The following is a 25,148-nucleotide window of genomic DNA, read 5'->3' as shown; positions in this document are numbered from 1 at the left end:
GATGGAACCCAGTATAGGTGAGGGAATAATTTGCCCCCACAAAGTTGGGGACCTGGTGGGGACCAACAGGTAGTGAGATGCTTCCCTGAGAGAGGCCTGCTGCTACTGCCCAGAGACTCTGATGGGAGGAAGCCCAGAGCCGGGACTGAGGGGGGCTGTGGAGTTCTCTGGTCCAGTGACCTCACCTTATAGATGGGGACACGACGGCCAGAGAGGGGATGCTGTCATTGCCCCCATTGTCTTAGTCATTAATTGGTGGGTTAACATTTTTTTAATTTAAAAACATTTTATTCTATTGTAAAAATAGAATTTATTCGATTTTATTCATTTTGTAAAAATGTAAAACATTTTTTACAAAAGCTGTCCATGCTTACTGCAGGAAAACTAGAAAATACAGCCAAACAAGAATAAGAAGAACACATCCTGTCATCCAGAGACGTCCCTCTAATGGCTTTGTGTGCATCCTTTTCAGCATTTTTTTCAATAAGCGCCCATGAATATAGCTACACTTCCCCCATTTTTTTAAGCAAAATAGGATTGTATTAGGTAGGAGCCTGTTGGATAAAGCAATAGACAGCCCTCTCAGAGAAGATGTTACCTCTGGTCCACAGGGCTGTGGCCAGGGACTAATTATTGTTTGACTCTAACCCCTTCCATGGATCAAGCATTGATTGAATGCCCACTCTGTGCTGGCATCTTGCTAGGCACAGGATAATGCCCAAACTTGGGGAAGAGAGGTGTGAGCAGATGTGAACATGCCTAGGGAGGGAAGGATGGTTCTTGGGTGCAAGAGCAGGGGTCCCATATCAGGTTGGAGATAAGGGGTGATAGGGCAGGGTGTGTTCCTGGGAGCTTGAGCCATATTCTGGAGACACCTTGTTTTTGGCAGGAAGCACAGTGGGCATTTCTGGGAAAGGCTTAATCCTTGGAGAGGCGCAGGTGTTCTCTGTTGTGAATGAGGTAGAAGGCCGCCTAGACTCTCTTCTCATGCTGGATCCTGGTCCCACCAACACATATGTATACATATGTGTTGTATGCCCCACTTCAGGCAGATGGGGTTCCTGCTTCTCTCAGCTCTGGACCAGGAGAACAGAGCCATGCAGATGGAAGCCAGGATAAGGCCAAGCACCAGCCTGCCCAGCCAACTCTCATGGACTGGAGGATACCTTCTTGGTTTGGGAACCAGAATTCAAGGTACTTCACTAGATCTGGCTTCTGGTTTCTAAACTGTCATTAAGGTAGGCTCTGGTGCATTTGAGGTGTGATTAAAGCATGAGGTGGAGTCAGAGAAATCAATTTTGAATTTCTTTTTTCTTCAGAATCTGAGGCTAACACTGTAGGTGGGATTGGGGGCTATGGCCTTTGCTGTGATGAGAGGCTCTGTACTGAGAAACTCCTGTAATTTGTGGGATCTCAAAATGGGTTCTGAAGGAGTGTGTGTGTTTGTGTGTGTGTGTGTGTGTGTGTGTGCGCGCGCGCGCGCGCGCACCCATCTGCTGGTCAAGTTCAGTGGGACAGAGCTGTCATCCCATCAGACCAAGCTCTTCAGTGACAGCCGGGCCCTGGGTCCTCACACTGGGCAATGGCCCTTCCACCTGTCCTCCAGTGGAGTGGCTCCTGCGCCCTGGGCCCTGGTCGGCGAGCCTGTGGTGTGGCAGGTGAGAAGGGCTGCAGGCCTGGCATGGGCACAGCTGGGCTGCTGTTCCTCCATCCTCAGAGGCTTCCAAACTTCTGTCTTCCCTAGGGCTCTGCTGTCCCCACCCCAGGGGGTATAAAGGGCCTGGCTTGGGGTATTTTCAGGGTTTCTGGGTCATCACACACAGCATGTCCCTTCACCTGGTCTCCCATCCCTAAGCAACCTGGGGGCCACAGACCACGTCTCTTTGGCCTGTTACCTGAGATCCTGGCTCAAGGCCTGGCAGAGTTAATAATGACGATGTGACAAAAGCAATAGTGATGGCACTGATGCTTGGAGGCCCTTTCATCCTTATAACAGTTTGATGAGGTGCGTACTGTGACAGTCCTGGTTTTACATAATAGGGGAATGGTGGACCAGGGAGGCTGGGTCACTCATCCAAGATCCCAAGGCGGGTCGGCAGCAGGAGGGGAATTTGGACCCCAGCTGTCCTTTCCTCCATGTGCTCTACTTGCTGGGTACAGCGAGTGAGCAAGCCAGGAACTATGTGCAGCCGTGAGAACAGCATTCTGGGGCGGTTGGGGATTATAGGGCAGGTGCAGTCCTGCTATGGTACCATCCAGCGCCAGGTGAACTTGCTCCTAGAGCAGCACTTGTGGATGTCTGTGGTTTTAAAGTCACATGTCTGAGCCCCCATGTCTCGGACAGCACTAAGCACTGGGACCCCCAGCCTGAAGGCCTAGGTGTGTCCAGAGCAAGGAGGGATGTGGGGATGAACCTATTCAGCAACCAAAATACTAGCATTTATTCAGCATCTTGTATTTGTGTGGCCCTGTTAGGAACACCAAACAAGTAAAAGAACTGCTTTTTTTTGTCCTCAGAGACTTATTAGCCAGAGTGGCTTGGGTTGCATGTGACAGAAAGTCAGGTTTGCTTGAGCAAAGATAAGAGTTTTTGAAAGATGCCTTTTTATTTCATGGAACTGTGGATAGCTTTGGGTGCAGCTAGAACCAGAGACTTGAATGCTGGCTGGGAAGTGATGGTTGGAAGGACAGAGGCAGAGCGCTGAGAATTGTCTGAATAAAGGTGCGGAGTCAGAAAAGAACAAGGCCCTGCGGGTGAGGAAGCCAGTGGGCAGGAGGCAGGGTGATTAGAAGTAGGGGTGTTGGTTAGGTGGGCTTGGACCACCTGGCAGAAGGGTATAGTTTTATACCAGGAGCAGGGAGCCACTGCAGGTTCTTGGGAAGAGAAGGAAGTGGTGGCCATAGGCCTGGGGACTATTTCCCAGCCAGTGTGAAGAGGGAGCTATCAGAGCAGGCAGGTGAGGCGCAGCCAGGAGGGTGGAGAGCAAAGGGTGAATTGCCAGGCATTTGATGTGCTTTTTTATGAAGGTGTCTATGAAGCTGTCTTTTCCAAGGAAGAAAAAAGGCAAGATGCCAGCCAGAGCTGTATGGAGGTGCCTTTTTCTGCCACCGTGCGTGGGCCTCAAGCCGCTTGCATCTCATCAGTGCTAATGGCAGTGGTTCTGCTCGCTGAGCCAGTGTGGAGAGTGGAGGGCTGCATGGGGGCGGCCTCCACCGGCGGCTGCAGCCTCTCAGCAGTCAGCCTGCTTTCCCCCTCCTGGCTCAGGCTGCCTGTGCCCTGCTCCTGTTGGGATGGGGGCTGTGGTGGCTGTCAGTTAACTGCCTCCTTGGGCTGAGGATGGTGGACGGGGTGAGAACAGACCTCAGGCTTCGGAGGCCTGCAGATGGGTGGAGGCATGGCCAGGCAGTACCAGAGCTGGCTGTAGGTAGGGACTGGCTGGCCTCTGGGAACCAGGCTGTGAGGCCTAAGCTGTCCAGAGTTGGCAGACGCCTTATCTGGTTTCTAGGTGCTGGACCCAGACTACCCCTGATCACCGTCTGTGAGAACTCAGCTCTGGGAGCCGCGCAGATCAACAAGGTTATGTTAAATGTGAACTTGGGGCATCCAGTAGGCCTCGTTTAGTCTCCGTCCTGGGTTTGTTGAAGAAAGAAAGACAGCAGCTCTGTACTTGCCCTCAGGAAAGTGATATTTTGATGGTGGTGGCTGGGGAGAAGGTGAGGGGAGTGAATGGGCGAGTTTAGCCTAAGTAACTGACTTGGAGGGCCGCACGTGTGACTCTAAGCTTTGCCATCTCTTCTGGCTTTTCCGCTGCACTGAAGAAAGGACTGCTCTGCCAGAGGGGGCTCAGTGCTGGCATTATGGCTAGAATCTTGATGACTGGAAGGATGCATCATCGATTTGAATATATTCATTTATTCCTTGTTGTGTTTGAATTTCCAATTTTCACTTCAATTTTCATTTTACTTGGGTCACAGCAAAAACCCGGTTCTTTGAGATGTAATCTGCAGAAAGAAGCAGATTAAGAAACCACACAAACCACCGAGTTAAGCATTACAAATGCAAGCATTTACTTCCTTCACAAGCAACAGTTCAAAGGTGGGAGGTTCCTGCATCTTCCGTCTCACTGTTGACTTGCTGCCAGCAGTTGCCCTCTGTTCACTGACATGCCAGTGTTTCTCAGGAGTGGAGGATGCAGGTTGCTCAGTGAGAGGCGACTCTGTGGTAGTGTAGCAGGTGGGCTTCTAGACTAGCTGGCAACCCATTTTTATTGATCTGCTTCACAGCCTGTCGATCTAGAGTTACCCAATTATTTGGGTTTTGCCCTTCAAAGAAACATTATTACTTTATTACTCTTGAATCTTCTTGCATTCATGATGTTCTTACCTGCTGTAGGCAAAGTGACCACATAAATATCAGGGTAGAGGTTGAAGTGGAAGGTCAGAGAAGTGTTCATCTGAGCAGTTTCCCACACAGGGCAATCACAAGTGCTAACAGCCAAAAAGGGTAAGGCATTCTTTATAACATTTTGAAACACACATACTCCAATTCAATAAATATTTATTAAGTGCCACACACTGTCGTAGGTTTGGGATTAGAGTGTTGAACCTGGCAGGGAGAGCTGCTGCTCTCATTTTGCTTGTAGACTAGCACCACACTGTCCAATGGAACTTTCTGTCATGATGGAAACATTCTATGCTGTCCAAATTGGTAACCATTAGCCACATTGCCTTTGAGCACTTGCAATGTGGAACTGAATTTTTAATTTTACATAACTTTAATTAATTTAAAATTAAGTAACGGTATATGATTAGTAACAGCCATATTGGATAGTGCAGATTGAGCAGGTGCATACTTTCCAAGACTTTGTGATAGAGATCAGTCACTATTTTCTAGTCTTGTCACTGATTTTTGCCCAGGATGGTGCTGAGGAGTGGCGGGTGCCCAGTGTCCAGTTAGCATGGTCAGAGGGCAGGAAGTGGTGAATTGCAGTTTCTCAGCCGAGTACCAGGTATTCTTGCTTGGAACTGCAGGGACAGATCTGTATCTACCTGAATGGAAAATTTTTGAAAAATGGTGCCACCTGCATTCTGCATGAGTGTGCCATGTTTGTGCATATGGGTAGCTGTCTGCTTTTTCGATGCATTGCTGTTAGTCATTTTAAAAAACGATCTTGGTAGGGGGAAAAATGGCGTCAGCAGCAGAGAAAGCCCTTGTTGTGGAAGCAGGGTAATTCATGTGTCCCTGGCAGGGTCGGTGAAAATAAGAGTTTGCAGCCTGCCTGTCACATTAATAGTATGTTATTAGAGGCCATTAATCTGAAGATTATTAACATGATGGATTTTTAAATGGTTGCCTTGTTGGGGAAAATTTGAATCGGAAGATCAGTGATACGCATCAGTAGGTGTTCAGTGTGTTAAGGAAGAATAAGCTACTTGTTTTCACTATGGGTCTCCAGGGGGTGTAGCAAAATCTCCATTTTCTGAGGACTTTGCTCTTTGCAGGTGGGAGGCTCTGTGTGTGAGGAGGGCCAGGAAAGTTTTCATCCCTGGATGCTTCAAGCCCCCAAAGTTACATGTTCTAGAAGTTTAGATTCTTTACAACTTCAAGAGTTCTTTCTCCCTTGAATTCTCAGTGAAGGCCCACTGACCTATGATTGATTGGATCATTCATTCATTTATTGGGTTTCTCTTTCCATTCAGTAGCTGAGTTAGGCACCTCCCATCTCTTGGTGACCTGTCCAGGGCCTGGTTGGTGACTTTTCTTTTGCAAAGACAGCTGGTCACTGTGTCCCAAAGGTAACAAGCTGCTCAGATTGCAGAGAGGCCTATGTCTCTTGTCAGCCACTGTAAGAAGTTAAAAACTGGGGCCCTCTACCAGGGTAATGCATTTTCTCATCAGCCATCCAGGGCTGCTAGCACCTCAGGGCAGGGTTCCCTGGTAGTGCAAGAGTAGATTGTAGAGCTAGAAGGAGCCTCCTTCTATCAAGAGTCCCATCCAATTGGGCCCGCCTCTGACTGGATTCTTGGGGCACTTGGCCCTTAGAGAGCTATGGGGCCAGCTGTAAAGAAGGCTGGCCAAGGCCCCGGGGCGATGAACCTGAGTCATGCCCTTATCTCAGCTCCCTCTTTTGACCTCCATGGAAATCCCACTGAGTCTTAAGAGAGAAAAACAAAGGAGAAGAACCATGAAAAAATATGAAACTCTTGGTCACAGAGGTGTCAGACAGGAGGCAGAGTCAACTCCTGTGGCTAATAGGAAGCTGCAGTGAGCCACAACTGACACAGGGTTGACATGCAGACACAACTTTTGCTACTGAAAATATGGGGGGTGGTATGAGGTGGAAGAGGATACAGACAGGGAAAACGGACAGAGGCATTCTGCAGAGGGATGTTAAATAGACTGAGGAGCTGCAACTTGCTGAGTGCTAAGAGCTCTTTAAATATTTACTGGGGGTGGATTCCACTTCCTGGTGACCCCCACCAAGGGCTTGTGCACTGCAGGTTACAAAGCCCTGGGCGTGGACTTTCAGGGTAGAATCATGTCCGAAATAACTATAGCAGTAAGAGTGGTGGTGGTGGTAGCACTGTGATCCTTATACTTTACCTCAGTCCCGTTCTTTGTGACAGTCCTGTGAAGGAGACGATTTTCTCCCCGTTTCACAGATGAGGGCACTGGGGCACGGAAGGAACGTGCTCAGCTCAGAGTGGCCTTATGAGCCCGAGGTGGAGTCAGGAGTATCCTCTAAGCCACAGAGTTCTCAGCCATTCTTTTCTCTCCACTTCCAAGAGGCTCACCCGATGGAACAAGGGTGAGTGGGGGGCAGTCATTTGAACTGTCCTGTTTGCCGTGATGGGAAGTCTCAAGGGGAGTTTCCCTGGAATCACCCCCAGGCTTACCTGATCCCTGGCTAAGATCCATCTGACGTGGTTCTTGGGAAGAGTCGGTCAGTGGAACCATCTGGACCCTTCCCACTTGAGTTTCAGAGGAGGAGAGAGAGAGCAGGTACTTGAGTTAGGATAGCAGCGTACTGGAGATAGACCTTGGCCAGATGGCTGACTTGCTGTGGGAACCTAGGGTCAGTGCAGGGATGGCTGAGCCCGCCAGGCTTTCCCGAGATGTGGGACCAGGAGGGAGGGCCTGCAGTTGTCCCCACTCTCAGCTCCCCGAGCCCATGTCAACACCCCCAGGGGCGGAGAGTGATGCAAATCTGCCTTGTATCTCTGTCCGTCCTCTCTGCTGGGAGCATGCCTCTGGAAGAGGAGAGTCTTGTCTGACCCTGGAATAAAGCCAGGCAGCCCAATGATTGTGCCAGGCTGAAATGACATGCTTGAATAGCAGGCGAGAGGAGAAATCTCAGAGCCCAACTCCTTTACTGGACATTTACTGTATGCTGGATGGCAAACAGGGTCCAGTGCTTCTGGCAAGAATGATGTGCAGGGGTTGGGGGATGGGGGGTCCTTTCTACCCATGTACACCTGTCCACACGTGGACATTCTGCTGAGGTGGGGATGCAGCCTCCCTCTTTCTCCTGCTGCTCAGTAGCCTACATTTGGACACGCCGTGGTTTATTGTGGCGTCGTCATCAATGTTGAAGGGCGATGTTGGTGGGTACCTGAGTGAATAAGTATAAATAGTTTTCTTTCTGATATGTGACTGGATTATTTTCCAGTTGATTTCCAGCTTTGGCCCCAAGTGGCCCACAGATCAAAAAAAGATAAGGGTCAGTTACAAGGTTGAGCTCATTCTCCGTTGCCATGGCAACTGACCTCAGGCAATCCTCGGAGGACTACACCCAGCTCCCCAGGTGATAGTTTTACTGTCCATGCCATCAATCCCAAGCCTTTCAAAACTCAGACCGCCTAATTGTGAGGGCTCTGTTTTGAAGAGGCTCCGGGCCCCCTGTGGGGCCCCGGTTCAGGCTACCAGAGCTCATTTATAAGCCTTTCTGAAACACGAGGGACCATGAGAGGGGTCTCTCCTGGACAGAGAGGCCTGGGAAGGCATCCCCTTGGGGAGGAGGCAGGGCATAGCCCACCACCTAGGATTAATTAGGAAAATGGAGCCAAAATGGGGACGAGGGCGGCAGAGGGTGCCTTCAGGCGGTGGCTGAGTGCTCTTCCGTGGTGGGAGACGCCGAGCAGCTCGGAGCACCCTGGCCTTGGGCGCCTGGGGCCGCGGTGACACTGCACAGCTTTGGGGAGTGTCAGCCACCAGCTGCAGAGTGTCCAGCAGCCCCTTCTGTCATATCCATCCCCGTCTTGATAACAGGGAAGTATTTCCCCTGCTGATAGTTTCTCAATCTTCTGTAAAGTGTGGACAAAAAGCGATTGTAGAAAACTCTCCTCGCTCTTGGAGATCGCCAGCATCCATCTTGGTAAGAGCAGTATGATGGCTGTGAACACACTGCTTCATGCCACCAGGACTCCAAGGTGGGCATTCCCAGAAGCCCTGTTATAGAGCTCCGTGTTCCTCTACTTTGAATGCATGCCCAAATCACTAGGGCACCTTTAAAATGCTAATTCTTATTCTGCAGGTCTAGGCCCCGCCTGAGACTGCCTTTCTCTACCTGTCTCTAACCAGCTCCCAGGGGAGGCCAGGGCTGCTGGTCTGGGGACCTGGTCTACCAGGGATGCAGTCTAGGGATGTAGACTAGGGCAGCCAGGGTCTAGGGTGTTGGGGATCTCAAGTCAGCGCTGGTCCGTACTTATATGCCTCCCAATTCCTGCCTGGCCTCTAGTGAAGGACTCACCTTCAGACCGTTTCCTCCTTTGCCCCTTGTCAACTTCCATCCCTCTGCCCCTTGTCAATGTCATCCCTCCCCTTTCTCCCAGCCTCCCTTGATGCATTTCGTTGTGGTATTTAATGACGAATCAGTAGATAAACAGCCTGATCTAGCTGCCCAGATATTATTATCTGCCCTGTTCTCCTCTGCCCAAAGGTCTTTGTTCTTCACAGAGAACAAAGGATTGGGTCCCCCATTGGCCCATGTTTCTATTTCCTGTTCATTGCCTGTTTGTGGTTGGTTATTTACTGGGCAGCATGAGAGGGGTCCTCTCCTGGGATCCTGCTATTGCCTCCTCATTTGCCTGGACAAATGCGGGGCCCCCTGCCCCTCTTCCTCCTTATCTCCACATGCCCTGGGTGTCTTAGCCTGGCCCATGAACCTCAGGGGTCTTTACTTGACCTGCTGCTTGGAGTGGGCCATGGGCTCAGCCCCTGGTGCTGTGGAATTGAAGTCTGTCAAGTTCCTTACCTGAGGGTTTCAGCTCTGCGAGGCAGCCTGTGCACCCCCTGCCTGACTTCTATTGCAGAAATACTGTAGTAAGGACAACACCGTAGCCTGCTGGCCACACAGTCCCCTCAGCTGGGGAAAGCCCTCTGCCTGCCTGCTGAGTGGAGCTGGCAAGGGGGCCTGCCAGGCTCAAATGTGAATGTGGAAACGTTGAGGGGTATGGGTCTGGCTATCCTCCTTCTCACCTATATTTTTTTTTTTTGGATGATCAAGGAGCAGAGGGTGGCTTGCTAGGTCCCAGTTATTTTCTAAACCCAGAGTGGGCTTCTCAGGGTGAGAAGCATGCCCCATCCCCCTGGCTTTGTATCCTGGTAGAGGCCCTGCCTCTTCAAGCTTCCCTTTCCTCTTTGTCAGTTGAGGGAGACCTTCCATGCCTGTTCTCCTCGAGCAAGTCATTTTGTGAGGATCTGAACAGCAAGTTCCTGGAGGCAGAAACAGGTTTTGTAAGCCATCAGTCCAGCAAATTTGGGGGACCACTGGTGAATGGTGACCAGCATTTATACCAGCATCCCCACCCCATGTTCCAAGCATTGTACTAAGTGCTTGACCCAAATCCTTCATTTCTTATTTATTGAGCACCTACTGTGTGCCAGGTGCTGTTCAGGGCACTGGCACCATAGCAATGAACAAAATAGCCCACGTAACTTACTTTACTCTTTGTGTGTGTATGTGTGTGTGAGAGAGAGAGAGAGAGAGAACATCAGATGGTGGTAAGATGCTAGAAAGGACGGGGGCGTATGGTGTTTTAGCCATGGGTGTCTGGGAAGGCCTCTTGGAGGAGGCATAATTTGAGCAAACACCTGAGTGAAGCAGGGAAGGGAGTATGAGGAGATGGTCTGCAAGAAGAGAGTTTCAGTGAAGGCTGCTTGGTTGCCTTACAAATCCCTGTGATGATTCTGCCCATTTTCTGTCAGAAGCAGTTGAAGGTCTGAGAGGTTAAGTAACTTACCCAAGTACACACAGTGAATGAATGTACTGGGACCCAAGCTCAAGTGCTTCTGGTTCTAAGTTTTGTGTCCTTAATTGCTGCTTCCTGAATGGAGGTGGCCAATTATGCACCATCCCCTACCCCCACCCACCATCAACAACACACAGGCGGCAGTTACTGGCTGTCTTCTACCGGGGTATATGCATTGATACTGCCACTCCTGGACAGCTTCCCCTGGTGGAGTCCCTGATAAGAAAAGGGCCTGGCAGGGCCATTTGAAATGGTAGGATAGGTCATGCTCAGTGCCTCAGAGCCCAAGAATAATGCCCTGTCCACTCCCCACTGCAGCCTGCTGCCCCTCCCTCCCAGGCAACAAATTATGGCCTCCAAATGTGTGCCCAGGCCTGCCTTTGACATCAGTGGGGCCCACCTGAGCTTCACCTTCAGGATTCTGATAATCAGCTCTCTCTCCTCCTGGCTTCCCCCAAGACCTGTATGGAAATAAGTATGTGTCTGCTAGGGATCAAATGCTTTCGGAGACGAAAGTCGGTACTGAGGACATTATAGGGAGCTATCATCTCGGCACGAAGCTCTCCCACAAAGCCCTCTGCTCCTCTTTTGGGCTGACACAGTTTCAGCCTGAAAGGTTCCAGCAGGCTGACTTGGTTTTAAGCAAAAGCACATCCTATTATTTTTTTGAAAAATGAAGTGTAATATTAACAGTTATTATTCCTGAGCAGAGGTTAAAAAAAGGGTGGGGGGACTCTGGGATTTTTGTGCTTGATGAATTGTTTGGCAGTTTGGATTTTTTTTTAATTTTTTAAAAAATCATAATAAATCAATAGATTGCCTGTGCCAGCCCTGACTTATGGGGATGGGGAGGCGAGATCTGGCACGGTGAGCAGACGAAATCTGCATTTCACTTCACAAATGAGAGGGGCTGCATAATTCACTTGAGTTGCGCGGGTCTCTCTTGTGGGTGCCTGTCATGTGCTATAAAAAAAGGAATAGAAAGGAGAGGAAGCAATTGTGCGTCTTAACTCAAAAAATCCTCTAGCCCCTCGCTGGGACACAGGGGCCTGCAGGCTCCCAGACAGCTTTGCCATTCTGCTCCAAGGTGTCAGCCGAGGCTGTCATATAATTTCATATAATTCAAGAAGGTAATTCTCGAAGGGTGCCGCTGTCTGTGGACCCCGCAACTTGGGACAGAATGAGAGGTTGTCAGCGCCAGTGGGGTGAGAGTGAAGGTGGCAGGGAATTCTTTCAGTATCCATGGGCTGTCTGGTACTGAGTCCCAGGCACTCAAAGGCGTGTTTGCACACGAACTAGGGCAGCCCCTCCCGCCCTCTCTGCCTCCATGACCGCCCCCCCCCCATCTTCCCGGATGGTTTTACAGGCAAAGATACATATCATGGACACCCCAATCCCCATTCCAGTGGGGAGAAGGCCTCCTCCTTCAGAAAGGTTTGCAAATCAGGAAGTCTGGGAGATTCCCTGGTCTGTGCGAGCCCCTCCGGCTCTCCTATTTTTCACCCACTTTCACTTTTTCCTTGTTTAATTTTCCCTGTCTCACCTTCCTAGGTATGACACTCTCTGACACTTGGGGGAGAGCAAGGAAAGGGACCAGTGGCAGGCTGTCGTCTAGCGGGGTCTTGATCTAATTAGCCTGGCACCTCACATCAACACGGGTCTGGAGCTGTGATTTACTTAAATGGCAGCTGTTTAGGCCCCAGAACCAGCTTGCTGCTCTAGGGCTGCCTGACTGTGCGCATATTTATGAACGTGGGTGCAGGGTGTAGCCTCGTCTGTGAATCAGGGGAGAACGACTGATGAATTACTCAGCACTCAGAGAATGGAAAGTGACTGTCAGACATGATTTCTCTGATTTATAAGTTGCGGGAGCCTTCTTTGTCCTCTTGGTATTTGTGCATCAGATGGGCATGTCTCCATTCACAGCCAAGTGGATAAAGGCCCCTGCTCAGCAGAGAGCAGTCAATCCTCCTTTGCCATCTAAGCCTGGGGAGCTGGCTTGTACTGGGTAGGGGGAGAGGGCGTGGCCAGGGGCATCTCTCCTTCATGAGTATTTCCTGAGCCCTGCCCGCCTGCAAACCAGTTGGGGCCTGACGCTTTGGGGGCTGGATGAGGAGAAGACCTTGTCTGTGCCCATGGCTTAGTTGCTAGGATCAGAAAGGCACGTAGTTAGGTGAATCCTGGGTCACTGTGCTCAGCCAGGAGCAGCCATGTACTGACAGTCAGGGGAGGCTGCCTGGAGGTGGTGTGCAGGTGGGATCCATATGGTTAAGGAGGGCTTTGTGTCCTGTTCAGTGAACCACCCCAGCTGGCTGTTACCTGCTAATTAGCAAGTGGTTTAATTCTCTGAACCATTATTTTCCCCTAGAAATGTGGTTTTCTTAGCAAGCAGGGTTAATTCTGAGATTCAGTTTATGTTATAAACTATAATAGAAACCTCTGTACAGTTGTCTTTTTCACATGCCCTTTGCCTCATTAATGTCCAAGAGGTGTCCACATTCTAACAGGGAGACCATGTATAAGAGTGGTATCACCCTGTTATTCATTCATTCAGTCAGTCAATTACTCATTCCTTACTCTGTGTCTGGCACTGGGAAGCATTGTTTGTGTGGGACAGGGGGAGTGCAGTGACTGTGTTGGGGAGTCTTCTGAGGCAGTCCCCCACATTGTAGGCCATCTCTAATTATGATGAAAGGTTCCCCAAGGGGACTGGAGGACGTGCGTGGGGCCTGTGTGGCGAGTGTGCTGAGCCTGCCCTGTGTCCCAAAACTTGTCAATGAATATCTTTTTCGCCAGTATAAATGGAAGATCTGCTTGAATCTCTGTCGGGTGCATGTGGCCTAGTTGCCGGAGCTCCAGGGGCATGACAAACACCTGGTAGACTCCAACCAGTGGGCTATGTGGGGCAGGCCCACCTGCACGCACACATGTGCATGTGTGCCTCTGTGGTGGGGTGTGAGGGTGGGGGTGGGGAATGGCTGGGCCAGGGGGATGCCTGCTGTCCCTGCCAGCCCCTGCCAGGGGACTCGCCAGGAGCCTCAGCCCATCTGTGTTCATGTCTTACCCCTGTTGAAGCCCCTTGCTACCTAATTCTTGCCTTTGAGGGCAAATCAGAGCACCTTTGGTGAGGCTGTTTCCCTGGGGAAGCCCGAGGGGGAGCCTCTGTCCTTAGCTGTCCCAGATAATACTCTGACCAATACCAGTGTACCTGGCAACACTTATTGAGTGCTTGCTGTGTCCATATCAGCTGTAAGAGGAAAGCTGGGGGTTTTTGAGGGGTGGGATTGACTTACTGTTTAAAGACTTAACTTTTTTTATAGCAGTTTTAGGTTTGCATTAAATTGAGAGGAAGATACACATTTGCCTTATATCCCCAGCCCCACATGTGCATAATGTCCCCTATCATCACCAGAATGGTACTTTTTTTTTGCAAAGATGAACCTACAGTGACACACTGAAATCACCTCAAGTCCACAGTTTGCCTTGGGCTTTGCTCTTGGTGTTGTACATTCCGTGGGTTTGGACAAATGTATAATGACATGTATCATGATGTCATACAGAGCAGTCTCTGTGCTCTACCTACTCACCTCCCTGCCACCCAGCAACCACTGGTCTTTTCACTGTCCATAGTTTTGCCTTTTCCAGAATAGTTGGAATCATACAGTATGCAGCCCTTTCAGCTCGGCTTCTGTTCCTTAGTAATATGTATTTAAGGTTCCCATGTCTGATCATGGCTTCATAGCTCATTTCTGCTTAGTGTTGAATAATATTCCATTTTCTGGGTAGAGCGCAGTTGATTTAGCCACTCACCCACTGAGGGACATCTTGGTTACTTCCAAGGTCTGGTAATTATGAATAAAGCTACCATAAACATCCATGTGTAGGTTTTAGTGTGGACATAGTTTTCAACTTCTTTGGGTAAATACCAAGGAGCACAATTGCTGGATGGTATGGTAAGGGTATGTTTAGTTCTGTGAGAAACTATGAAACTGTCTTCCAAAGTGGCTGTACCATCTTGTATTCCACCAGCAATGAATGAGACTTCCTATTGCTCCACATCCTCACCATCATTTGGTGGTGTCCATGTTTCATTTGGCCATTCTCCTAGGTGTGTAGTGGTAAAGAAAGCTGTTACTGAGTATTTTAGGAAAGAGGAAACTGAGGCACAGAGAGGTTGTATAACTTGTCCAAGATCATGCAGTAAGTATCAGAGCCAGGTTTCAACCCTGGATGACATGACCAACAAGCTGGGGTAATTCTCCACCTGCCCTATTGACCACACTGATCACAGGCACCAAGCCCCTTCCATCCTCACACAGCTCCCTGTGACAGGGGCTCACGTGGAGAGTGACTGATGCCCAAGCCACACAGCATGGAGAAGCCAGGATTTGAACTCTGCCTTGCTGATTCCTGGCTGGAGAACCAGATCTGACTCTGAGCCTCTTTATATGGGCAGGAAGCTGGCACTCAGAATATACTGTCTTCCCTGGGCATCTTTGAGTAAAGGTTTGGGGTCACAGCAGCTCCCAGGTGGGGAGGTGCAGTGTATTCTGATATAGAAGCAGGACAGGGTGTCTGCCCATTTTCCATGAGCCACTGGGTAGGCCATCTGTTTCAAGATTTAAAAAAGAGCATGTTGTTGCTTTTTGCAGTATCTTCCAGGGGCTGCCCATCCCTCTTAGAGTAAATTCCCAAAGTCCTCCAGTGGCTGGCAAGGCCCTTAGCAGTGTTGATCCTCGTGTCCCCTCTGACCTCACCCCACCCCGTCCCCAGGCCTCTGAGCTTCAGGCACCCTGCCCCGCTTGCTGCCTTCTTGCCAGCCCAGCACGGACCCACCTCATGCATGGCCTTTACCCTTGAGTCTCATGTAAGAATATTCCCCCATGTTCTCACCTCCTCATTTGTTGATCATCTTCATTTATTTTATGACCCTCTCGACCCCTAAAATGAGGGCGAGCACATTATCTGTTTAGTCCCCCACAGAATCCCCAGCTCAAAGTGCCTGGCACATAGTATATTCTCAGTAAATATTCTATTGGATTTTTAAAAATTCTAGCTGGATCCCTGTCTCGTGTAGACCCCATCCCAGGCCCCTCTCCACCGTGACATGGTCTTGGATTCCTACTGCTGATCATGACCTGCACATCTTATTAGTTGTGGAGAAATCACAGCAAATGACACCTTTGAGAGTCAAATATTTGGGGCCAACCTCCGGGGGCTGGACCATCAGGGGTGAGGTTGGGTCTCAGCAACTGAGGCCCCCACACCAGCCCTGTTTCTGGGGTGCAGAATCAGGTCAGATCAGGGAGGAACTGTCATGGGGTGTGCTGGGGGCCCTTGGGCCCCTGCCCAGAGGATGTGGTGTTTAGGGGTGCTGACTGGCCACGGTTTTTCTTGCAGAGGAAGGCATCAACCATGAGTGTAAGCTGTGCAACCAGATGTTCGACTCCCCAGCCAAGCTCCTCTGTCACCTCATCGAGCACAGCTTTGAGGGCATGGGCGGCACCTTCAAATGCCCTGTGTGCTTCACAGGTGAGTGTGCCCTTTAATGCTGGGCCTGGACATATGCTTCTGGCCTGACATGAACCTGGACACACTTCCCGGCTCCCCTCCCCCTTGGCCTGTCCCTACCTATGTCCCATGTGTGCTGCAGATCGCCCTGCCTGCCTCCCTGCAGAGCTGACCTGTGGCCCTCCCTGTTGCTCTCTGGCCTCTCTTAGGCAAGCTGGCTGGCCTCCATTCTCCACCCTCCTGTCATCCCTGCACTCGGCTGCTGCAAGTCCTTTGCCCCTCCGTGGTACTTGGCCCTTCATGGGCTCCAGGCTTGTCTCCCTCAGCTGGGAGCTCTGTCCAGCACCACTGGGGCTCACACCCTTCTGGCTCCTCTCCTCACTGCCCTGTCCCAGTTCATGCTCCGTCCGGCTGGAGGGGTCAAGAGCAGTTGTGCTGGGCAAGTCCCCAGCCCCCAGCCTGGCTGCCAGCCCAGGCGAATGGCTGTCCCGGCCCGAGGCAGTCTCAGGGGCTCTGCCATCCCCCCTCCTGCTGCCCAGATGGCAGTCGGTATGTGTAGGGGAGCCTGGCCTTCCTCTCCTTCCCCGACATCTGTCGTCTGCCACGGCGGGAAGCCCACCCTGGGGAGGGCGCCTGGCGGGAGGGCATCTCTGAAGTGCTCACCTCCCAGACACACAGCTGCTTCAGGGCCACCTCCTGTGTGTGCCCAGGGCCACCTCATGGGCTGCCACCGGGAAGCAGGGGCTGTGACCTGCTCCCTGACAGGCCTGAGGAAGGGCTTTGTTGTGGGGAATGTCCCCACACACTCACACCCTCTAGGGTTCCCAAGAGTCTTGGAACACTCTGGCACCTCTTCCCTTTAGTCTCAGGAGCCCCCACCCATCTGTTACCATCACACTCTGTGGGCTGAGTGGGCACTGTTCTGAGGATGCTCAGCTGCTAGGTCTGCCAACCCAGGACAAGGAGCCCCTGTGTGATGGTCCGAGTTTGCTGACAACAACCTCAACAAGAATAGTAGTTTGTGTTTATTGAGTACCTTGTTGTACCAGACACTGTGCTAAGCTTATTTAATTTAAATCTCAGCTCTGCTACCTGCTAGCAGTGGGGCCTAGGAAAAGTCACTTAACATGTCCAGGTACCTCTGTTTTCTCTTCTATGAAATGGAGATAACAGCAGTGCCTGCTGTACAGGCCAGTGCTGTATTCAAGGAGCCCACGTGTGGAAGGTGTCTGGGAAACAATGATGATGGTGATGACAATGATGTTTGATGGGCTAATTATGTGCCAGGCCACCTTTGAAGCATTTTGCATGTGTCAGCCCATTTGATCCTCCCAGTGGGTTACATACTATAATGATCCTCATTTTTTAGATGAGGAAATGAAGCCCAGAGAGGTTAAGTGACTTGTCCGATGTTGCACAGCCCACAACGGCAGAGCTCAGCCTTACTGGCCTGAACCCTGGTTAGTAGGTGCCAGCAGAGCTCTCTGTACAGCAGAGCTGGCTGCGTGTATGCTTGGGCGGCCCCTGTTTGTGAGGGCTGTGGAAGCAGGGGCTGTGGGCGGAACGGTCCTGACCACTGTACCCGTGTCCAGTCTTTGTCCAGGCCAACAAGTTGCAGCAGCACATCTTTGCTGTGCATGGGCAGGAGGACAAGATCTATGACTGCTCGCAGTGCCCACAGAAGTTCTTCTTCCAGACCGAGCTGCAGGTGAGTCCCTCAGCCGCTGGCCACCCACACCTGGCTCTTTGCTCCTTGGGGCCTCCATTGGGTCTCAGGGTAACCCGGGGGAACTTGCACTCAGCATGACCCCAGCTGTAAAAGCTACAGGCAGCTGCACCTGGGCTGTGGGCCCAGAGCCAGTGGCTGCCCTCCTGGCTGGCGTGGGCTGGTTGTGGCCCCAGGGCTCTGCTGGCCTGGCATTCCCGGGGGAGCTGGGCTGTAGCAGCTGAGCCTGGAGCGGGAGCCAAATGGCTCATGTTTGTGTTGCTGTGGCAAGTCCCTTTTCTTCTTGGGGTCCATTTGCCCACCTGTGTACACAATGACGTTTAACTGAGCTTTGGATCTGTGGCTGGTGGCCCGTGTGGCTTACGTGGCTGAGGCCTGGGGCTGTGTGGGGCTGGGATCTGGGTCTGGGGTCTTGGAGCCTCCAGCTGTGCCCATGAAAGCCAGAAAGGTGAGAGCAGTGAATGCAGGGTTGGGCCCCAGCCCAGAGGGAGGGACCCCCCGCCACGGGTCCTGAGGCCGATGTGGCTTTCAGGGTGGCACAGTGGCCTTAATCAGCTTCTTCGGGTCCCCATTGAGGGCTTTCAGTACTGGGAGGCCCTTGTGAAGGGGAGCTTCTGTGGGGGTCCTCCCTCGGCTCCTGCAGCCACTCCCCTCAGTGTCCCACGGGGCCGCTTCCCACTTGTTACTGGTGTCTGAGGACCAAGATCTGTCCTGGGAAAACCACCTTCTTATCCAGTGGTGTTTGTAAGAAACTCTTGTACCACTGGAAGGTCACATGCCCACTCAGAAGTATCCCCACACAGAAAAAATCACACACACACTGTGCATGGACAGTAATATCCCACACGTGAAGAAAAGCTCCACACACACGGTTCCTACACATACATACACACAGAAACTTCATTCACCACACACACACAGTGTAACGCCACACCCGGAAAAGAGGTACTACACAAGCATCCACAGAAACACGGCATGTGCACACAGACATGACCGTTTCGGTCAGGGTACAGGGTAGGTTATACTGTAGTAACAAATACTCTCTAGATCTCTGTGTCTCCACACAACAAAGACATATTTGTTGCTCCTGTTAGAAATCCAGGCAGATGGCAGGGGAGGGACCCGGTTCACAGCACACAGTGACCTTGTGTGTGGGGGTCCATCTCCTTTCACGTTTGCCGGCCACCGAGGCAGGGCGGAGCAGGAGGTGGAACTGCACACCAGCTCTCAAGGCTTCCCATGGGAAAGGACACACATCTCCTCTCCTGTTGTTTTGGTCAGAGCCAGTCATGTAGCTGTGTCAGATTTCAAAGGGGGCAAGGAAAGTAACCCTGCCCTGTGCCTGGAAGGAGAGGAGAGCTGATGTTTGTCACACCCCTGAGGACTGGTGCGCACCATGGCCCACAGGGTGTGTCGGCCCACCCAGAGCCTTGCCCTGCCTGCATACCCGTGCAAGTCCCTGTTACCCTTCTCTCTCAGGGATGAGGCTGAGGCCACAGCACACAGGGCAGAGCCGTAAAGTCACTCAGGAGCCGCAGTGGTGTCCCTCTTCAGGGTTGAAGGGGCGCAGTCACGGCCTGTGGCAGGACAGACCATCTTCTCATTGTGCTGCAGCCCGGCCACACAGCTAGGCCCGGGTCATCCTGACTGCATAGCAGGTGACAGCCATTGTCCAGAAGAAGTGAAAACAGGCCCATGGAGGGTGCAGTGGGGATTCACCAGGTCAGGGTGCCATTTGCATGGGCTGGCCCTGTGCCAAGGCTGGGCAGACAGAACTGACAGGCCTGGACTCTGACCTTGAAATGCACACAGGTGGATTGCTGGAGAGCCTATTTATGTGTCCCTGCCTTATATCACTCACATGGCCTTTATCCGATCACGGTGTGGGACAGAAGTATGGACCCAGGTCCTGAGAGGGGATTCTACTTCCAAACAGCCACCGGCAAGGTGCGGCCCTGCCCAAGGCCCGCTGCTGCCTCCCCATTGATCCACAAGCTGAGTGTGCCCCTCTGTGCTGAGGAGGGCCAGCCCCCCCCACATTTGACCAAGAGAGCTTAGTGCCAGCACCTGATCGACAGACCGTCCAGGAAGCCTCCCCGCTCACACGCTGCTGGCAGTGCAGCCTGTGTGTGCCCCCTTGCCTACCTCCCACCTGTTTTACCTGCCTGGCCCAGCTACTGAAATAGGCCTTAGGTCCCCAGACAACTGAAGCTTTTTATAGCTCACATGGCAGCCACTCTTGAACCCACTAGCACACATAAATGATGATTTATTGAACTTTGGGCTCACACAGCCCTCTGGTATTCCTGGGTTGTCCTAGACCCCAAGAGAGGGATGACTCCTCTCCTTGCTGGCATGATGGTTTTTCCCAGAGAAGTTTCCCCATCCTGCCTTGTCTGAACTTCGTTGGACTCCCTGTCACAGCCCTACTGCAGGACGCAGAGATGTAGACGCTGAGGCTTCTTACTGGGGCTCTAACCTGGGCTGCAGACTGTCCCAGACTCCAGAATGGTTTGTGCAAGCTGGTGGCTTCCTGAGTCACCCAACCACCTTTAAAGCAGATCCTCAAATTCCAAGAGCCTTACTAAATTATAGCCTTAAAGAGTCACTATTTTCTGCAATTAATGATTTTAATTACAGACCATTTAAATGTGGAAGAGTTGTAGCAATGCCAAATCTATGCAAATAGTGGCTTTTATTAAATAACTTGAAGAGCAATTTTCTGTTATTTTGAGAGGAGGGTTCTTCAGGCACTGAAGTTTTCATCATCACTCCTTGGAAGCTGGGGCTCCTCATTTCCTGGGGTGACATCTGGGAGTTTGGGTTGTCTCAGCAGGAGCCAGGGCCTGGTTCTTGCTAGACCTTGACTGATTCTTTGGGTCATTTGAGGTGCTGTGGGGAGACTGAGGGAACCTAATGTTTCTAGGCACAAGTGACTCTGGGCTACAAGGTCTTGAGAAGATGCAAGGCTTTAGGATCATTCTCACTGTAGGACCAGATACAGAAATGCTATGGATAGAGAGGTAAGAGAGGTGGGATTGGAGCCTGGCAGGCTTGGTCTGTATCAGAGTGATGTGTCTGCCTCCAGAAGGAATGCTCTCTTATGATGCATTAACAGGAGCATAGTCGCCTGGATGAGGGAGGTACAAGTCTTGCTTGATTCTGAGTTCACCTGTCTGTGCCCAAAGACTGAGATTAATTTAAAGGACTTCGACAAACTGGAGCATATTCATAACAGAATGACTAGGAACAGGAGAGGGAGCTAAGCTTTGCTATTCATTTGTTCACAGCATGTATGTGGAGAACCTACTATATGCCAGGTACTTGATTAGGAACTGACAAAATGTTGGCAAATGAGACAAGCACCCATAGGGCCTGCATTCTAGAGGGATTGATAGACACTGTGCAACAGTGGTCAATGATGTGAAGAAAATAAGACCAGGTAATAGGCTGGAACGTGATGGGGGGTGAGGTCAGGTACTTCTTGGTGGGTGGGGGTTGTCATGGAGGGCCTGTCTGAAGAGGTGGCGTTTGAGCTGAGACCTGGACGGTAATAGGGAGAGGGTGTGTGGAAGAAAGCCATGAGTGCAAAGGGCCTCCCTAGTGTGTGCTGGGACAACAGAAGGCCAAGTATGGCTGAAGCAGTGTGTGGAGAGTAGCTGTGTGAAGGAAGCTGGCAGAAGGCCGGGTCATGGCAGAGTTTATAGGATAGCAAAGGAGTTGGATTTTATCCCCATTGTAATGGGAAACCAAATAGGGAAGAGGTATATGACATCTACCCTGAATCAAAATTTAAGCAGTTTAGTCTTTGAAAGACACTGTTAAGAGAATGAAAAGAAAAGTCACAGACTGGGAGATAACATTAGCAAATCACCTATTCGATTAAGGACTTATGTTTTGAACACATGAACAAACAACAACAACAAAAAAACACTCACAGCTCAAATGAGGGGGAAAATCAATTTAAAAACAAGCAAAATATTTTAACAGTTCACCAAAGAAGATGGAGGGATGCTCAACACCATTAGTAATTAGGGAAGTACAAATGAACGTGATGCCTCCGTGCACCTATGAGAGTTATTAAAACACAAACCAAACCCGGCAACGTGAGCACTTCCACCAGCAATGCATGAGCACCCCAACTGCTCCACCCCCCACCCCCCAGCCAGCCCTCAGCCGCCATTTCTGGGTTAGCTGGGGTCCCTTCTGGCTGCTGTGCAACCAAATCCCCACACAAAATCCCCTCTGCTGAAACACCCAGGTGTGTCTGTCTGTGCAGTAATGACGGGCTGTGGCAGTGCTGGCAAAATTGTTTGTGAGTTTCTTATAAAGCTCAGCACACCAAACCCAGCCCAGCTGTCTCTGAATCTCTGTGGACACCTCTGTGCCCACATACACTGGCACAGTGGTGCCTCCTTCTCTCCTGCCTGAGAACCTCCCCACATCCCAGTCTTCACCCTCACTGAGGGGATGTGCAAAAGGGGTGTACTGATTACCAGCCACACACGGCTGGCCTCTGACATAGTGGACAAGCCCCCCCCGCCCCGAAATTGGACAAGGAACACTTAACAACAGCTGCCACACCTGGGTGGATCACTACTGTGGGCCAGGCCCTGTTCTAAGCATTTTCCATGGGTTTTCTCAACAGAGCCCCTTGAAGTAGATACTGTTCTCCTCATTTATAGATGTGGAAACTGAGACCCAAGAGGTTAAGTGATTTGCCCAGGTTCACTAGCAAATGGCACAGCCACATGCAAAGCCAGATTGTCTTTGCCACCAAGGCGAACAAACCCTCCAAAGTTTAAATGAATTGCTGTTGATATGAGCTAATAGATTTAAATGAGGCCTGCAGTGCTGAACTATAAAAAGCCTTCATGTCAGGGGACCCAGAAACTATTTTAGTAGTTGGGCCAAGCAGGTAGCAGGGGATGCAAAGGAACCTGCTTGGGGGTGGGCCCAGGTGGAAGCGCTCTAGGGCCCGTGCTGCAGAGCAGCCTGTACTCAGTGTCTGCTCAGCTGGAGCTTGAGACCAGGAGTCTGCACACCTTGCAAGGGGCAGGGAGTGAGTTCAGCTCAGGCTGGCCGTGAGGAGAGGAAGGATTAAGTCCAGGTGTGGACAAGGGACCTCAGAAGACCTCAAGCCTCTTGGAGTTGCTGACTTACCCACTCAGGGCAGCCTTGCCATGTGCTGTCATACGGAGGCTGGTAAAGGCTGGCATCCTGCAGACCTCTGTGATGGATGGAGCCAGGCTGTGGGGAGCAGTGGGCCTACCCTGTGCCCTGGAATCTAGACTCCCTCATTGACAAAGCGACGGGCCCGTAGGAAGTGCTTCCTGAGCTGGCCCGTGGCGGCAAAGCGGTTAGCCTGGCGTTGAGCAGGCGCATTTAAAGGATTAGCTCACGCTGTTTGCTTGTGTGTGCCTAATCATACCGCTTCCAGCTAAATGATTACAATTGATTAAAAGCAGAGTTAGGTATTCTAAAAAGCAACCTGGAGCCCTTCCGATGGAGAGAGATGGGCCCTAGCAAGCTGAATCCTGGTGCCCCACCAGAGGGAGGTGTCTGTGAGCCAGGAACATGGTCTGAGCTCTATTGAGACCCTTCCCTCTTAGCCCTTGAAAGCATTTGTTTTGGCCTTTCCTTTCATTCAAGGAACATTTAATGAGTACCTACAATAGGCACCATCAGAGCTACCACCTGTGAACAGGTCCACAAGGTCCCAGTTCTCACGGAGCTGACATTCTGTGGGAGGCACCAGTAATAAGTCAGTAAATATGTGAACTAGGTCATTTCAGACTGGAATTTTCAAGACAGCAGAACACTGTATTGTGATGAAAAGTGATGTGTGTGTGTGTTGAGGCAAGGGTGTGGGGTGGATGTTGAGGATGAAAAATCGGTTCAGGTGATCAAGAAAGGCTGGCCTTTCACCTGAGTCCTGAAGGCTGAGAAGGAGCCAGTGGGAGGAGAGCTTGGGGAGATCTTCCAGGAACAAGAATAGCCAGTGCAAAGAGTCAGAGGCATGGACAGACTCGGAGTGTCCAAGGAACCAAGAGAAGAGTAGTGGGGCTGGAGGCGGGTGAGCTCCATCCTGCTTCATCTCGGGGCTGCTCCTGTCTGCTCTGTGCACTGAGGTGGCTGCCTCCTGGGTGGACTGCATCCTCGGATCTGTCTGCTTGAACGCCCTCGCTTCTCCTCAGGCTCCAGCACCCAGTGCGGGCGGTCCCTTCTCCGAGAAGCCCTCCCTGGTTCCCACTCCTTTGGCTGCTCTGGCCCTGGGTTGACCCTCTCGATCTCTTTGCCAAGACACATTGTAATAACTGTGTCTACACCTGACTTCAAACTCAAATGTGAGTTTTTGGTGGGTGAAGACTACCTCTGCTATCCACCCATCCATCCATCCATTCATCACAATGTGTTTCAGTGTTTTTTTAGCTCTTCAAAAGTAGGAACATAAAGGAAAGAGAACACAAATGAGGAGAGGAGAAAAGGAGGGTTGCAATCTGCAGATTCTAGGAGCCCAGTTTCTAAATTCCTGGTCCTTATAAGATGGGTAACCAAAGAGCCAGTTTCTTTGCCTCTGTGCTGCTGCTATCAGATCCAGCCAGATAATTAAAACTAATAATAATTAAAAATTAAAAGTGCTCTAGGCACATACTTAGCATTTGACTCTTTGGCTGAGCTTTCTGTGCGTAGCAACATCTTTCCACATTCTGCTTTAAAAACAGCCCATTCTGTGCCCCCTGCCATGGCACAGAGAGCAGGGCCTGGCTGAACTCGGCCTGGGGGCACGAGAGGAAGGTGCCTGGTGACACCCAGCAGTGGTTCTGGGGAATGAGAACCTGCTGCTTAAATTGGAGTCTTCCCCAGTTGCCCCCCCCCACCTCACTGTTTTCTATTGCAGACATTTGTATCTCTCTGGCCTCAGTTTACTGGTCTGTAAAACAGAGCAAGACCTAGTGCCTTGGTTCTTGTGAAGATGAAGAGCTCACATGCAGACAGTGCTTAGAATATAAAGCTTCCTGCTGGTAATTGGCACATTTCAGGGTATGATTGCTTTGTGAGTTTTGCCTTCCCCACTAGGACAGGAAACCAGAGCCTATTCTATTAAATGTGACAACATGGTGCAGGGGTGCCATGTGACACTGTGGGAGGGACAGCCTAGCTTCAAATCCCAGCCCCGCTACCAAGCAGCTCTGTGAGCTTGAGCAAGTCACGCACCTTCTCTGGGCCTCAGATGGGGGGTAATGGCAGTCCTTTCCTCGTGCGTACTGGGGGAGCCAGAGGCAGTGGTGCCTGGAAAGCCTTCACTGCCAAGTCTGGCTCAGGGCCACTGTTGCCATCTTCGTCCTCCTGACTGTGGTCTGGGCGCCCTGCACCTTCACTTCACTCCCTCATTGCTCATTTGCTCAGTCTATGGTGCATGGCTTTCCTCGGTGTAGCCCACCTGTGTTACTGAGCATCTGCCGTGGACCAGATGTGTGCAGGTGCTGGGGACAGAGGCTTAAGCCCCCCAGGTGTCGTGGGGAGGGGAACAGTAAACTGATGAGGATAAGGAATATCATACGTTTGTGAGATAATATAGTGTAATACACTATACCATAGTACATATAGTGTTGTAGCGTATCATCCCAATCAAATTGTATGACAAATATAACTGTCG

At 51.1% G+C, this 25,148-nt stretch overlaps 1 protein-coding gene across 6 annotated transcripts in view; it reads left to right on the top strand.

Moving 5' to 3' along the window:
• ZNF423 (zinc finger protein 423) overlaps positions 1-25,148 on the top strand; it is a 319,623-nt gene that overhangs the window by 277,771 nt on the left and 16,704 nt on the right. For all 6 annotated transcript variants that reach the window (XM_073225422.1, XM_073225420.1, XM_073225421.1 and 3 more), the window contains 2 exons: positions 15,652-15,783; positions 17,355-17,470. In XM_073225422.1, the coding sequence (XP_073081523.1) occupies positions 15,652-15,783; positions 17,355-17,470 (248 nt within the window). The remainder of the gene's footprint in view (positions 1-15,651; positions 15,784-17,354; positions 17,471-25,148) is intronic.

The sequence above is a fragment of the Manis javanica genome, chromosome 17 (genome assembly GCF_040802235.1).
Source record: "Manis javanica isolate MJ-LG chromosome 17, MJ_LKY, whole genome shotgun sequence".
Lineage (NCBI taxonomy): Eukaryota > Metazoa > Chordata > Mammalia > Pholidota > Manidae > Manis > Manis javanica.
Note: the sequence above shows the minus strand (reverse complement) of the source record. Positions and strands in the feature narration are given on the sequence as shown.